This window comes from Manis pentadactyla, chromosome 3 (genome assembly GCF_030020395.1).
Source record: "Manis pentadactyla isolate mManPen7 chromosome 3, mManPen7.hap1, whole genome shotgun sequence".
NCBI classification, from domain to species: Eukaryota; Metazoa; Chordata; class Mammalia; order Pholidota; family Manidae; genus Manis; species Manis pentadactyla.
In genome coordinates this window covers 190,655,408-190,672,363 of record NC_080021.1, presented here as the reverse complement: position 1 = coordinate 190,672,363, position 16,956 = coordinate 190,655,408, and the positions used below count along the sequence as shown (strand labels likewise).

The window sequence follows — 16,956 nt, the reverse complement described above, 5'->3', positions numbered from 1 at the left end:
GGGCTGAGCTGCCAGAGAGGGCGATGGAGCATTTGGAGCTGGCTTCTGGGAGTACTTGAGCAACTGTTGTGAGGGAGGGCAGGGGAAGTGTCATCTACCTGCCTTTTCTCCAGAGAGAGCTCCCTCCAACCCTTGCCCCTCTGGCATACCTCCCACTGCTGATAAATCTTTCAAACTGCTGTCTCTCTGTTGTGTCTCAGTGGGACAGACAGAGTGTGCCTCTCCTCCAAAAGTGACAGGAGTCTCAGCCTCCCAGAGTGTTCTAATTCCCCTGGTGTCTAGCCCTGTTAATCACCAAAGCCCAATGCAATGTGGACTCATGTTCCCAGAGCAATCTCCAAGGCCAGGTATGCAGAGTTCCTGAGCACTTATCTCTTTCCTGCTTGTTCCTCTTCCTCCTGCTTGTGGGATGGGATAGTGGAAAGACTGGGGTCTTGATCAGTCCAGTTCTGCCACTGTACCTTTCTCTATGTAGTCTTCTCTTCTTCACCAAGTGTGGATGGCCTGTTTCACAATCTTCTGATCATTTTCAAGTTTAGTTGTATTTGCCTCAGTTGCTTCCTTGGTGTGTATGTGGGAGGAAGTTTCCACCTTGCCTTTCTATTTTGCCATCTTTACCACCTAGAAATCCAATTTACCTCCTACTAGCATTCATTTTGGAATCTACTCTCCTATCTTCTCTGCTATTCTTTACCTGGCCTTGCTTCTCTAATCTTCTCTTCTTTTCTCCTAACTTCTGTCTATTATCCTCACTTATTCCTCTCTCCTCATTCCTTTCTTCTCTATTGCTTCTTCCTTTTAACATCCCTTAAAAAAATTTGAAAAGTAGATAGGCCACATGTTCCATTTTTTTCTTAGAAAAATCATAAAAGTCATTATTTTATTCCTACAAATTACAGGGTCTTTTTGTTTTCATATTTATGCTACCTATGAACCTGGAATTGACTCTCTGTACAGTAATAACTTTACAAAGATAGATGTAGTTGGGGTCCCTGAAGGAGAGAGAAATGAGAGGGGATAGAACAATATCTGAACAAATGATAGCCAAAACATCTTCCAAATCTGATGCAAACCATAAACGTACAGATTAAGCTCAACAAATTCAAAGCACAAGAAAGATGAAGAAAACTACACCAAGGGCCATCATTATCAAATTGCTCAAAGCCAGTGGTAAAGGAAAAATTGTAAAAGCAGCCAGAGAAAAGAGACATATTACAAACAGTGGAATAAAAATAAGAATGAAACAGAGTTCTCATTGGAAACAATCCAACTGAAAAGAGAGTTGAACAACATCTTTAAAATACTGAAAGAAAAAAGTCAATGTAAAATTCTATAAACAGTAAAATTCCTTTTAAAAACAATACCAAATAAAGGCTTTTCAAATATACAAAAGATGACAGAATTCATTACCAGCAGAACTGTACTCTAAGAAATGTTAAAAGGAAGTCTTTCAGACTATATCAAGCTGAAAAGCTTCTGTACAGCAAAGGACACCATCAATAGAACAAAAAGGCATCCTAGAGTATGGGAGAATAACTCATAAATGACAGATCTGATAAAGGGTTGACATCCAAAATATATAAAGAGCTCACGCACCCCAACAAACAAAAAGCAAATAAGCCAATTAAAAAATGGGCAGAGGAAATGAAGAGACACTTCTCTGAAGAAGAAATTCAGATGGCCAACAGACATATGAAAAGATGCTCCACATCACTAGTCATCGGAGAAATGCAAATTAAAACCACAATGAGATATCACCTCACACCAGTAAGGATCGCCACCATCCAAATGACAAACAACAACAAATGTTGGTGAGGTTGTGGAGAAAGGGGAACCCTCCTACACTGCTGGTGGGAATGTAAATTAGTTCAACCATTGTGGAAAGCAATTTGGAGGTTCCTCAAAAAGCTCAAAATAGAAATACCATTTGACCCAGGAATTCCACTTCTAGGAATTTACCCTAAGAATGCAGCAGCCCAGTTTGAAAAAGACAGTTGCACCCCTATGTTTATTGCAGCACTATTTACAATAGCCAAGAAATGGAAACAACCTAAGTGTCCATCAGTAGATGAATGGATAAAGAAGATGTGGTACATATACACAATGGAATATTATTCAGCCATAAGAAGAAAACAAATTCTATCATTTGCAACAACATGGATGGAGCTAGAGGGTATTATCCTCAGTGAAATAAGCCAGGTGGAGAAAGACAAGTACCAAATGATTTCACTCATACGTGGAGTATAAAAACAAAGAGAAAACTGAAGGAACAAAACAGCAGCAGAATCACAGAACCCAAGAATGGACTAACAGTTACCAGAGGGAAAGGGACTGGGGAGAATGGGTAGGAAGGGAGGGATAAGGGGCGTGGAAAGAAAGGGGGCATTATGATTAGCATGTATAATCTGAGGGAAGGCATGGGGACGGCTGTGCAACACAGAAAAGACAAGTAGTGACTCTACAGTATCCTACTACGCTGATGGACAGTGACTGTAATGGGGTAAACATAATGTTTCTCATGTAATTGTAGATTAATGATACCAGAAAAAAAAAAAAGGAAGTCTTTCAGGTAAAAGAAAAATGGTATCACATGGAAATATGGGTTTACACAAAGGCATTAAGCATACCAGAAATGAAAATGACACAGTAAAATATATTATATGATTTTTCCCTCAACATCTAAATCACTTAAAATAATTGACTGTTTCAACATTATGAAGCACATAACATATATGTAAGTAAAATATTAGACAACAATAGCATAATGAATAGGAGGGGAGGCACAGAAGTATAAGTTTCCTAAACATGTGAAATAGTATAGTATCACCTTAAGATAAACTGTAATAAGTTGCATATTATAAACTCTAAAGCAACCACTAAAACAACAAAACAGAGTTATTGCTAGCAAGACAAGCAAGGAGATAAAATGGAATGAAAAAATAATTGATTCAAAATAAAACAGTAACATTAATCAAATGAACATTAAAATTACAAGGAAATACCACTACAGGCCTATTACATGGCTAAAATTAAAAAGACTAAGACTAACTATACCAAGCATTGGTGAGGATATGGAAGAACTGGTGGAAATTTAATACAATACAACCATTTTGGAAAACAGCTTTGCAGGTTCTTAAAAAGTTAAGTAACAACTACTATATGATTCAGTCATTCTGCTCTTAAGTGTTTATCCAAGAAAAATTAAATTCTTTACCCATACAAAGTATTGTACTCAAATATTCATAGCAGCTTTACTTGCAAAAGCTCTAAACTGGAAACAACCCAAATGTCCATCAGTAGTTGAATGGACAAAGCAACCATGGTATATTCATACAATAGAATACCTACTCAACAATAAAAAGGAATGAAATACTGATACACATAAAATGGATGAACCTCAAAATACTTAATGCAGAGTGAAAGAAGCCAGACAAAAAGGAGTACTTATTGTATAATTCTGTTTATTCTAGGAAACCCAAATTAATGTATAGTGACAGAAAGTAGGTAAGTGATTATTTGGGTATTGGGGGTTTGAATGTGTTATGTGCATGTATGGAGAGGGGAAAAGGGTGAAGAGAGATGGGGTGGGAGTAGCCAGAAAAAGGGTTGCAAAGGGGTATGAGGAAATTTCTTGAGGTAATGGATTATTTTTATTATTCTGACTGTGAGGATGGTTTCACATTATCTTGATTGTGGTGATGGTCTCACGGTACATACAAATGTCAAGACTTATTAATTGTATACTTTATTATGTCAACTACACCTCAAGAAAGCTGTTTGGGAAAAAAGCAGAAAGAAAAGTACAAAACTGTATTATACAGTTACCTGCACAGACATGAGAAATATTTTAATCAGAGTAAAGATTTTCTTTCAGATGCAGATAAGAACAAGGCAAATGGAATCAAGGAAGTGTACCCAAGGAACTTCAGTTGTATTTCTAAAGTTTTTTTCCAAAAATGGGGAAGATATTGTGGCAAAATGTTAACATCTGACAAAGTTGGGTGATGAATACATAAGTGTTATATTATTTTCATTATTTTCTACATTTTTGTATGTTTGAAGTATGTGGTGCATAATTTTTCAAAAAGTTACTTCAACAGTAAGGTTAATTTCAGGTAGTTCCTTATTCCCGTCAAGCTTGTGAGTTCCTTTGCCAAGGCTACAAAGAGAGTAGGTAAAAATCTAACATAGAAGGCCCCTGACATTCTACACAAAATTGTCTGTACATGTGTGTATTTGCATTTCTCTAAAAAGTAGATCCATGGCATCCTGATTATTAGTCACCTAACTGGTATTCTTGCTTCCATCCCTATCTCTTAGAATCTATCCTCTTCCTAGTTGACAAGGTGGTCTTTAAAAGTCGTATCTGCTCAGAACCTTCCAAAGGCTTTCTACCCAACTTTGAGTAACCATGTCCTGTAGGCCTTCCATAATCAGATCTTGCTGGTCTCTCTAACCAAGTCTCCTATACTCTCCTTACTCACACCAGCCTCACTGACCTCCTTATTAATCCTTGAATATGCCACACAACCTTCATCTGCAGAGTCTTCACACTAGATTTCTCCTTTGTCTGGAAAACCATTCCCCATGGTTTATGCCCTTACTTCCTTCAAAGGAAAAATTGACCATTCTTGCTCAAGAGTAATCAGAAACATCCTTAATCACCATATATAAAAGAACACTCATTCCTTCTGTGATTCTTTGTTCTCTTTAATCTGCTTTGTTTTACTTCATGGCATTTATTACCATGTAAATATTATATACTTATTTACTTTAAAAAAGTTATCTGTCTGTTTTTTCTACTCACCATTCCCAGAGTTTGATGAGAAAAAGAATTTTCTTCTGTTTTGCTCATAGCTATATCCCCAGTGTCTACAATAGTATCTACAACATAGTAAAAATTCAAATGTTTCTGTTGTTCTAATAACCATGTCAGAAAGGCAGATATTATGTCAAGTTCTGAAAATCTGCAAAAATGTCTCCAAGTTAGATAAGTGGGTCTATAAATCAATGAACTAATTTTTTAAAAAAGAAAGTATACCAACTCAGTAATGAACAAGCTTTATAATATGCAGGTAGTAAACTGCAAACTATAGCCAAACTTTCAGTAAAAGGTGACTCTCTAGTTTTGTAAGTAAATTTAGTAACTAGTTATGCCTTTTTTCCCTTCCTTCAGAAATATCCTGAAATTTCCATCTAAAGATTTAAAGATATGTTTAAATATATACTTGTCTATAGTGATAACTGTAAAAAGTAATTATTCTCAGTTAATTGAAACTCTGAAAAATGGCTAATTATGTATTTAATGATTAAAACAAGAGTGGCTATGCATATATTTGCCTTTGTTAAATATTGATTTAAGGATTCCTAATGTGTCTTTACAACATGCAATTTTAATAGCAAATTGTGTACAGTAAAAAACATTTGGTATTGTAATAATTAATCTGATTTCTTTACAAATGTAGAGTATAAGACCACTGGTAAACATTTAGACAACTTAGAGTAAATACATTCTAGATATCATATAATTTATTATTAAGGGTTACAGAGTCATACTATTTAATTAAAATAAATCTGGACTATTCTTTACTTGTATTACCCTATTACTACACTTAGGTATTGATAATGTAATGACTTCACACTTATTTTAAAACCAAAGAATATATATAGCTTAAAGAATATTAACTGAACCACTAAAAGGAATAAAGATCAAAGGAGAAAAAGGCCTCCATTCATTTATTCAACAACTATCGAATGAGGACCTACTGCACAGGTATTAAGTGCAGTACTCCACTTTCTATCCATGTGAGTTAATTTAGCCTTTTTTTATCTGAAAAATAAGAAAAATACTGTCCTTATCCAGCTTCCAGATGGTTGGCACTTTATCATTTACTGGTCTCTATAGTGATTTGACAATTAATCATATACTAACATACATGATCTCTTTTACTAAAAGCTAGTATTATTTAAATATTTTATTTAACTTTTCATAATTCCCATGTAGGTAAGTACTTAAAGCAGAAATTGTGATATATCTTTCATAATTTCTATTATCAGCTGGTATTATTACTATATGTTAAGTATTTGGGGAGGGGAGCGGGGAGAATAAAATGTTTTTAAATATACTTTTTGTGACTTTTGTATGATAAGCCAAACAAAATGGGGAGAAGTCATACACATACAATATATTTTAAATGGAAAACAAAAAGCTACGAATTTTTTTAGCTTGATCTAGCAGTTAAAAATGCGAGTGTCAAATCAAGTTTATAAGCAATTCCTCTTATTTACTGAGTATCTACGGTGTGACAGAGGCTGTGTAGGCTCTCTGCACACATGATCAACAATCCTTACAACCATCCTGGAATATATGAGTATTCCTGAAAGTAGAATGAAATTTTACTTTCAGAAAAAACGTATGTATAAAAAGCATTAAGAATTCTTTTGCAGAGGGACTGTCGTCATTGATAAGGTTTTTTTTAAAGATAAATTTGAATAGGCTTGTTTATAACCAACTGTTTCCTCTAATAACCAGTGAGCCAGATTGAAAACAACCACAGGAAACAAGAAATCAGGAAAAATGAGTAATATCAAGAGAGATTTTAAAAATTACTCAAAAAATAAACTATAAATAAAAAGTCCAAAGGGATTTAGACCAATTATTGGAAACTACAAGACAGTTTAAAGATAATAAGCCATAAGATCTATATATGAACATTAACTATGAACATTAACTATGTTTCTATATACACCACCAAAAGTTAGAAAGCATAATTTAAAAGAAAGACATTCAACACTTCCCCCAAATACACCCTAAAACTGTAAAGTATTTAAGAATAGATTAATGAAATGGGTTCAAAAAGATAAACAAAATTAAGTATAAGCCCTGTATTTTAGCATCTGTTGCTGCATAAAAAATTCCTCCAAAACTTAAGGGCCTAAAACCACCATCTGATTTTGCTAATGATTTTGTAGACCAGAAATTTAGGCAGTCCTCAGCTGAACAGCTCTCACTTGGGGTCTCCCACACAACTGAGTCAGACACCTGCTGAGGCTGCAGTCATTGGAAGGTTCAACTGCACTGGCTCACTCATGTGGCTGGCACTTGAGTCCTAAGAACTCAGCTGAGGCTGTGGTTATCTCCCACACGAGGTCTCAGGATACTTAGATATTTCATGTGATGGCTAAGTTCCCCAAGAGAAAGCCTCCTCAGAGAACCTGTCAAAGCTTTCTGGCCTTTTCTGACCTAGCCTCAGAAGTCAACTGGCATTACTTCTGCCTCAGGCCGGATTCAAGGGAGGGGAATTAAAATTCTACCCTTTGGTTGGGGAATAGAAGGGTCATTTTGTAAAAAAACCATGAAGAATGGAAGACATTTGGCAAACATCATTAAAAAGTACAATCTACCACAGTCTGTATGCAGAAAACTGTAAGACATACAAATATTAAAGACATAAAATGCAAGAATTTCTTACTCAGAGGAACAAAAACTAGACATTGTATATATGTCAATTTCTTCTACAAAGATGGATTAATCCAATTATATTACCAAATTTCCAGTAAGATTCTGTATAGACTTTGAAAAGCAGATTCCAAATTTTAAATGGAAGAGTAAAGGGCCAAAACACTTCTGAAAAGGAAGAGTAAGGTAGAAGTACTGTCTTACCAGATATCAAGCCTTACCATAAGACTGTCTTAAGATAGTGCAGGAAAATAGATGAATTCACCAGGGGAACATAATAGATAAAGTCCAGAGACAGACCCATGCATATATGGTATCGTGATATGTTAACAGCACTGAAGAAGTCAGTTAATAGTGAGAGACAACTAGTTTTCCAAATGCAATAAAATGACATTTTATTTATATCTACCTCATACTATCAATTCCAGATTGATTAAATATTTAACTGTTAAGAGAATATAGGAATTTATCTTCTTGCTCTTAGGATAGAGAGCATTTCTTGAACAAAATACCTAAATCACGACCGATAAAAGACTGAAAAAATTAGACTATGTTTTAAATGAAGAACTCCTTTTCATCAAAGACACTACAATGAAAGTGAAAAGATAGTTCTTATTGTAAAATCTAATAACAATAATCTGGAAAATCTATGATAACTGTTCATTAAATTGTCCAAATACAAGTTTTATGCAAACCAGCAAAGAACAAACTTAGACACAAAATTCAGGGCAGATGTGAATAGAACTAAGCAAATACCTACATCTAGCAACACTTTTTTTGTTTTTACTTTAATGGCACACAAATCTTTTGTGCCAGATGGAGGTCAATATTGTAAATATATATATTATTTTAAAACAGTAAACACTTTGATCATAACCACTGTCTCAAGAAAACAGTAACTGATTTGTACTGATATATCAAACAATGATTATGGTAAGAAATACAAGTCATTATAATCTCATTGACATTAACGTGCTTATTACCATTCAATAAACACTGAATCTTGCTGAGCACCAGATGGTATAGGATACACAAATAGAGACAGTTCCTGGTCTTTTACCTGTAATCTAGTTAGCAAGCAGTAATATATATAGATAGGTAAGCCAAATTTCTGTCTAGATCTCAAATCTGTATCTTTCCATCTCTACAGTCTCTGTAACTCTTCTAAAATGATCTCTTGCATTCATTTCTTTCTATCCCAACCTATTCACTATATTCAACTGTAGTAACCTTTTTGAAATTCAAGAGGACTAGAGATGCAACCCTTGGAGAAACAGACTCAGAAACATCAGGCACCAAACTAAATGAAGGGATTTATGTAAAAGCCTATACTAAAAAATGAAAGCCCCTCAGCCTTCACCTAACCTGCTTCTATAACTGAAAAATAAGCACCTACTTGCCCTGAAGGGAGAATGAGGATTCTTTAGAAAACTAGGCCAGAAACAACCTCCAGATACTGCTATTTGGAGGTTCCTCCAAGGAAAATGCCAGCCATAGGTTGCTGACTCTTGCAACTAAAACAAACAAACAAAAAAGAGCAAAGAGAAAACACAAAGGAATAAATTATCAAATAAATAATTTAGTGAAATTTCCCAGAATTAAAGGACATGCGTTTTTAGACTGAAAGGGTCCAACACAAAGCATCAAACTGGAGAAAACCAGGGGTATAGAGATCATAAAAGCTCCCAAGGAGAAAAAAACATTCTATACAAAGATTTGGGAATCAGATGACATTAGCTTTTTTGGGAAGAACATTAAACTAGAAAGGCTTCAAAATTGAAAATTGAAAGGGAATTCCAACCAGAATTCTGTATCTCCTGAGTTCAGAAAACACATGTTCGAGGGGAGAAAAAAGTATTTTTCAGATACATAATAACTTAAAAATTTAGCTCCCAAGTACCCTTACTTGGAGAACTATTTAAAGATGTATTACAAAAAAACAATGGAGTAAACCAAAAATGAGTAAGACATGACATCCAGGAAGTAGAGACCCAACACAGAGGAGCAGCTGAGGGAAGTCCCAGAACATCAGTTATGCAATAGCCTAGAAACGGAATCCAAATTGGAAAGGGGCTTCAGAATAAAAAATGGAAGTGACATATTTGAGTGCATGAAAAATACTATTGATAGCCTGTGGCAGAGGTGTGGAGCATTTAGAAAAGAACTAAGTACAAATACACAGAAAGCCAGGCAATTTTTAAAAATGAGGCAATTAACTTTAAAAAAAGTGAAAGGTTGTACTGTATTTCACTATGTGGATAAGCAAGAAACTCTATAATCAAAATAATGAGTTACTAATTACTAATTTAACCAAAAATTATAATATATGTACTTATAGAGTGGGAAGGCAAGTAGGAGAGCATGGTGGAAAGCTAGATCTCCACCTACTATGGCAAAAAAGTGAAGAGGCAATCCCTAAATCTGACTAATTTAAAAATACCAGTCAACACATGGCATTTAGAAATAAAGAGCTAAATACCATGGAAAACAGCCAAAAGGATTAAAAGTGGTTTCTTCCAAGTAAGACTTACAGATGAAGAAGAGTAGAGTACTATAAGCCTTTTAATTTCATTTGGCTTTTAACTATGTGGATATATGATTTTAAAAAGTCAAGTTAAAATAATTAACACTTATTTATTAAAAAGCCAATAACTAGTAAAGAATATTCACAGCACTATATTATGGCAACAATATTATAGACATAAGATCAACATCTTCAAATTATATGGAACTTTTACAAAAGACAACATAATACATGCAAGGGACATGAATAGACAATTTGCAAAATATTACATCCAAGGCAAATACAAGAAAAACTTTCACCCATCAAAGCAATAATAAGAAAAAAAAATCCACATTAAAACAACAAAACAGCATTATTGCAACCTACTAGTTAGCAAAAATTTGAGAAATGGATAGTACTAGTATTGGTAAGGTTTTTGGGAGCTACATCCATTGTGAGAATATAAGTTGATGTATCATTTGTGGAATAAATCAAAATCTTAAAAATATGTATCACATTTGATTCAGTAATTCCTACTAAAAATGTATCCGTAAGGAAATGTAGTTACAAAGATGCATAAAAGAATTCAGCTACAAGGGTATTTATTTTCATATGGCTGTACAAGAAACAATTGCCTTACCTGAACTGTACGTCCAGCATTGATATGCTCTTCATGCAACTTGTCCCAGATACCGCACCTTTGATACTATACAAAACAGAGAGGAAAGGTACTGAAATTTTTCTCTAATACTAAACTTATTATTTCTAGTTACCCTCAAAATCCCCACTTACTTAACAAAACTTAAATGCAGCAGCTAAAGAAGGTACTGACCTCATTGTGGCAGTTAACTGTCCAAAGACTGTACAAACAGAAGTTTTCAAAAACATGATATACAAAATTCTGGCAAATGGCAGAATACTATTTAATTTACCAAAAAAAGGTAGGTACTTTGTATTGTAAACTCTTAGGAGATGAAAAAAATAAAGAACAAGAATGTAAAGGAATGTGAAAAATAAAAGATTATGGCATTCATCAGCTATTCTTACTATGTATGAAGAATTTTAAATGTCTGTCAATGATGGTGTCAAGTATTGAAAACTAAAATCTGATTTTGAGAAAAAGTAACACTGACACTCAAGACTAGAAAAAGAGGAGTCTTGAACATTTAATATGTATGTTTTAACCAGGGCAATGTTTAGTTTTCAGAGTTCCAGCCAAGAAACTTTATGATCATGATAATGGAAAATTTTTCATTTGAGAGGAAACACAGCAAAAAGTGACAGCATGATGGCAGAACACTTACATAGAATATAAGCATCAACACCAAATTGCACATATTATTTTTGATTGAAATAAAAAAATCCAAATAATTAAGATATTAGCAGATGTGAAGAGTGACATTAAGCACATTTTTTATAAACTACACCCACCCCCCAAATAAAAACTCAACCTTGAAAGGACAGATACATGAAAACGCATATGGAAGACATAAAAGCTAAGCATTAAAAAATTTCCAGGGCATTTTTATATTCCTTAGTCAGCATTTCTTTAATTTTGGTAGTGAGTAATGAAGCAAAAAACTCTGGATTCTCCTAAATTTTTTTACTTCATCTAGAAAGTAAACAATGACTATTAAGCTTAAAAATTATTGAACTATATTGAAAATATACTTAGACCGAACATAAACTGAAAACAACTATCTAATCAAATAAATTAAAAACCATTACCAAAATTACCTACATTTTTAAAGAAAAGTTGAACTGAACAAATCCAGTATAAATGCTCTTTTAGATAGTGTTACATTAATAAAAAGATGAGAATGGAAGCCAAACACATGTATGAGAATAAAGTTCTTTTAAATTTATTACTCAGTATTAATCTATCATAATATTTTAAGAAAACTTAATGTTAGGGAAACAGTTGAGAATTCAGAGTTGAAAATTTGCTAGAACTCATGAAGCAAATATCAGAGAAGAGACAGTTGCATGTGAGGAGACAATTATAATGACAGAAGGTAACTATCCTGAGACAGAGCTCCAGAGATCTTCAGGATTGAGAGCTCCAGAGACCTTCAGGATTGTCCTTTTGAGTCTTCAAGCTGAGTATGAATCAACACATGTACATGAGGAAATTACCTGAAGTCAAAAAAAGAATGACTGAAAAGGAACAGGTGGACTGATCCCCAAAGATCAAAGTTTCAAAGGCCTGAAACAGTTCATGAGATCCTAAGTCAGGGTAAAAAAACCTTGCAATACACCAGGTAGAATACTCCAAAGTATTGCCCATTATGGGGAAAAATTAGCCTTGGCATAAAGGCTGTTCTGATCCAACACAGAGCTTAAAAGAAAACCTCAAAAGGATCCAACTGTTTCCCAAATAAATGTGTCTTAGAACAAAGCTCAAAAATACTTACAGAAATTAAAAAATATCCAGTATCCAACAAGGCAAAATTCAGTCTAGGATCCAATAAACAATTACCATGCATGCAAAAAAAGCAGGAAAGTATGATTTTTATTGAGAAAACTAATCACCAGAAACAGACTCAGATATGAAAGAGATAGTGGAATTAATAGGCAAAGATATTAAAAGTTATAACCATGTGTTCAAGAAAGTAGAAAATATGAACATATTGAGACATTAAAGATGTTTTAAAAAACTGAATTCCTGGAGTTGAAGAAAGCATCTAACATGAAAAATGCACTAGATGGGATTAATAACAAGTAAGACAACGCAAAGAAAGGATTAGTAAATTTAAAGACACAGCAATAGACACAATCCAAAATGAAACACAAAGAGAAAAAAAGACGCACAATAAATGAACAGGGCATCAATGAATCACAGGCCAATGGAAAGCAACACAGTATATATGTAATTGGATTCCCTGAAGAAGACAACTGGAAAAAAAGTTGAAAAATTAACAGCCAAAATTTTTCCAAATTTGATAAAAACTATAAACCCACAGGTCCATGATATTTAAGGAATACAATGAAGAATAAAAATGAAGAAAACTGTACTACTACAAAACATAATAAAATTACTTAAAACAAGTGACAGAAAAATTTTAAAGCAGTCAAAGGAAAAAAGATATCTGAAGTACAGAGGAACAATGGTAAGGATGACAGAAGACTTCTCATGAGAAATAATGCACACCAGATGACAGTGGAGCAACATCTTCAAAGTATTGAAAAACATTCTAAAATTCAACCTAGAATGCTATAACCAGAACAAACATTTTTTTAAAGTGAAGACAAACAATGATTTTTTCAAAACTGAAAAAGCTGACATAATTCAACAGCAGACCTATACTACAAGAAATGTTAAAGGAAGTCCTTCAGGCTGATGGAAAGATGATACCAGACAGAATCATGATTCTTCACAAAGGAAAGAAGAGCATTAAAAATGGTAAACATATAGATAAATATAGAATATGTTTTATCTTAAAAATCTCTCTGAAAAACAACACTACTTAAAACAAAAGTAACAACAACATATTGTGGGGTTATTAACGTATACAGAAGTAAAATATATGATAATAAATACTACAAAGACCCTGAGAGAGACCAATGTTATAAGGTGCTTATACATGAAGTGATATATATATATAAAACATTACTTGAAGGTAGACTGTGGTAAGTTAAATATGAATACTCAGAACTATAAAGCAACCACTAACATATAAAAATAAAAAACAAAGAGGTATAACTAATAAGCTAATAGAGGAAAAAAATGGAATCATAAAACATATGCAATTAATCCAAAAGAAGGGAGCAAAAGAAGACAAAAGGGAGGAAGAACAGAAAGGACAAAAGACAAAAACGGCAAGATGGTAGATCTAAAGACAACCATTGGACAAATGTCTGTTCATTACAAAAACTCTCAGCAAACTAAAAATGAATGTTAAGATCCTCAACCTGATAGAGCTATTTACAAAAATCCCTACAGTTAACATCATGCTCAGTAGTGAAAGACCATTCCCTAATACTGGGAAAAGTTTAAGATGTCTGATGTCACCTCTCCTATTCAGCATCACACCAGTGTAGAAAGGAAGTGTAGGAAGGAAGGAAGGGCAAAGACTAGAAAAAGAAAGAAATAAAACAGTTTGTCTTCATAGATGACATCATTGTCTACACAGAAAATATCAAAGACTCTAACAGAAAAGCTACATAATATTAACAGCCCAATGACTGTAAGCCATAAACTGAGGATTATTCATGTAATGAAAATAAATATGTACCCTATAGTGTAGGTAAAAGTAATTCCCCTCTCTGTGCCTACCAAAATATCAAAAAAAAAACCACCCCAAACAAACACAAAGGATGTTTCCCAGGAAAGCTGTAAATCTCCTAATGCATTTGAAACTATTAACTGATGGTTCCACTGCCAAGTACCTGGGTAGGCTACCCTACTTGTTAAGTAACACATTTTGAAGTGTCAACTTTGCATTCAGGGGTGTTTCATATATTTTATATTCACAATAATCCTGCGAGGAAGATTTTAATTTCATTTATACTACTCTCTAAAGATCATGGGTATTTGCAGCTTTCCCATGAATGGTTAAAATGGTAAATATTCAATCTGTGAACTTTAAGGGACAGTGCTGTGTGAAGATGGTGTGTTTATGTCTGACTGGAGATTGATTCATCAGAAAATGTTCTATAGGAAGTAACTAAGTTGGGATTTGAACAAAAAACAATGTTTGAAAGGAGGACAAATGGGGAGGATACTGCTATAGATGTAGGAGAGAAAGCAAAAGTATTCAAGTCTGTATTTTTTCCATCTTCCTTCTTCATTGAGGAAAACGATCTTCAAAGCAGAGTTCACAATAAACATCATTAAGGAGAAAACAAAAACCAAGACAGAGTAAGAATAAACCTAGATCCTGCAAATGAGTCCAAGTCAACAGGCCCAGAAAAATTACATCTGAATGAATGAAAAGATCTTGGAAATTTGTGATCGCAGAAACACCTTTCCTTTCTATGAGGAACTGTGAAGATTTGAAAAAGCTCCTGGAGACTGGCAAATACAGAACAAATTTTCACAAAAGAAATTATCTTTAAAACACTGTACACTGTAAATATTAATATAAATTTTTAGGGAAATTCTATTCCAGACTATCAGAAAGATGATTTGTGAGAACTTTGAGAAACAGTGACAGTATATAAGAGTAAACTCTGTCCATTTCCTAACATTTTTCATCAATGCCTTGAAACAAAGAATACGTAATGCCTTTATTTTCAGATAATACAAACTAGGAGGAATAATCATATAGACAAAAGATCACAATTCCACATGATAAGAATAAATAACAATGATAAATGAAAAGCCTAGCATTTAAATTAAAAAGAGCAATTGTACGAAAAGAAACAGCTGAAATTCATATTAAAAAGTCCTATGGACTTTATTTAGTTGCTTAAAAAAACAATGAAAAAGCCAACAATATGAAGTGGCTTCTAAAAACAACTGATACAATCTTAGGTTCTACACATGCATACACACATTCATTCATTCAACACACTTTGATTAGGAGCACACTGTTTCGAGCACAACATTTAGTAGTATAGTGATCTCAAGAAAGTAATTTAACAACTCTAAGACTACTTCCCCTCCTAAAAAGGAAGACAATAATAAGACTAACCTATAAGGCTGTTGTGAGGATTAAATGATATGATATATATAAAACCTCTAAGATAAATGATATGATATATATAAAACCTCTAAGATAGCACTCAACAAATAAAAACAATTAATAAAGTAGTGCTATTACTTGAAGGAATCAGGGAATCAGGATGCTTTTTGTTGCAAACAAAACTCAAAATTAAAATATGGGTTTAGTAATAAGGACATTAATTATCATACATAAGCAGCAGCCTAGAAGCAGGTGATGATAATTCCAGGGTAGTTGATTTCAGAAGCTTACAAGATCATCAAGTGCCCAAGTTCTACCTTTGTTTTACTACTTTCAACAGAGTTTTTTACCCTCAGACTTGTCCCCTACTGGCTATAGTTTCAGATACACAACAGGGAGACACAAGATTAGTAGCAGCAGGAGGACTGTCTCTTCCCATATAAATCTTTGTAACAGTAGAAAATTTTTTCCAGAAGTTTCCATATCCCAAATAGGTTTTCTCTCAAGTCTCATTAGCCACAACTATATTTTTGTTATTTTTTGTCTATATATATTTGTTTATTGTTCATTGCTAACCAAACATTAACATGAACGGAATTATCATCATCAGATCCATTATCATTCATCACCTGTGCTGAGGCTTTTCTATCCTGAAACACAGAGGAAGGCACACTGAATCAGGGTTATGTCAGGGGGGATAAGGAGGAGGTTACGGGTGGTGAGAAATGTGTTTAAAAGACTGAAATAAACATCCTCAGACAAAAAAAAATAAATAAAAGAGGTTTTTGTTAAAATTACAAGTTAAAAAACAAATAAATCAACTGGACTTAATTATGTCTTATTTTGTACCGTATCATTCAGGTGTCATACTGCCTGAACACCCCACACCATTGATTTTCACTAATTATATGTTACCTCTTATCATTCTCTGGATTTTCCTTATCTTATTTCCTTAAGTGGACTGTAAACTTATTGAGGATTAGAAATCTATATAAAGTTTTATATAATTTTCAGGGCTAACGATACAAGAAACAGCAAATATCAAAATGTATGAAAAGGTAACACATATTTACTTCCTGTAATAAATAATTTCCCTTCTCATTAACACAAACATCTGTGCTCTTTTCCAAAACCCAACTAAAATGATAGTAAAGAACCACTAGAATAATGAGAACAGAAGATAACAGAAGACAAGAAATTTTAACAAAATTTTGGAAGCTAGAAAAGAGTAGACATGCTGCAACTGACAACATACCAGAAAAAGGCAAAAACCTAAGGCTGCGGAAGGGGTGGAAGGTTGAGGAGAGAGCAGAATTAGTTGAAAATTTAGGTAAGGTACAAGTAGTCTACCAGATGCCCTCTCCACA

At 33.7% G+C, this 16,956-nt stretch overlaps 1 protein-coding gene across 9 annotated transcripts in view; it reads right to left on the bottom strand.

The window, feature by feature from the left end:
* The window catches only part of STX17 (syntaxin 17), a 107,935-nt gene that overhangs the window by 75,280 nt on the left and 15,699 nt on the right, over positions 1 to 16,956 (bottom strand). For all 9 annotated transcript variants that reach the window (XR_005025436.2, XR_005025438.2, XR_005025432.2 and 6 more), the window contains one exon: positions 10,603 to 10,668. Coding sequence is in view for 2 of the 9 variants with exons in the window: in XM_036888439.2 (XP_036744334.1) it covers positions 10,603 to 10,668 (66 nt within the window). In the remaining 7 variants the exon portion in view is untranslated. The remainder of the gene's footprint in view (positions 1 to 10,602; positions 10,669 to 16,956) is intronic.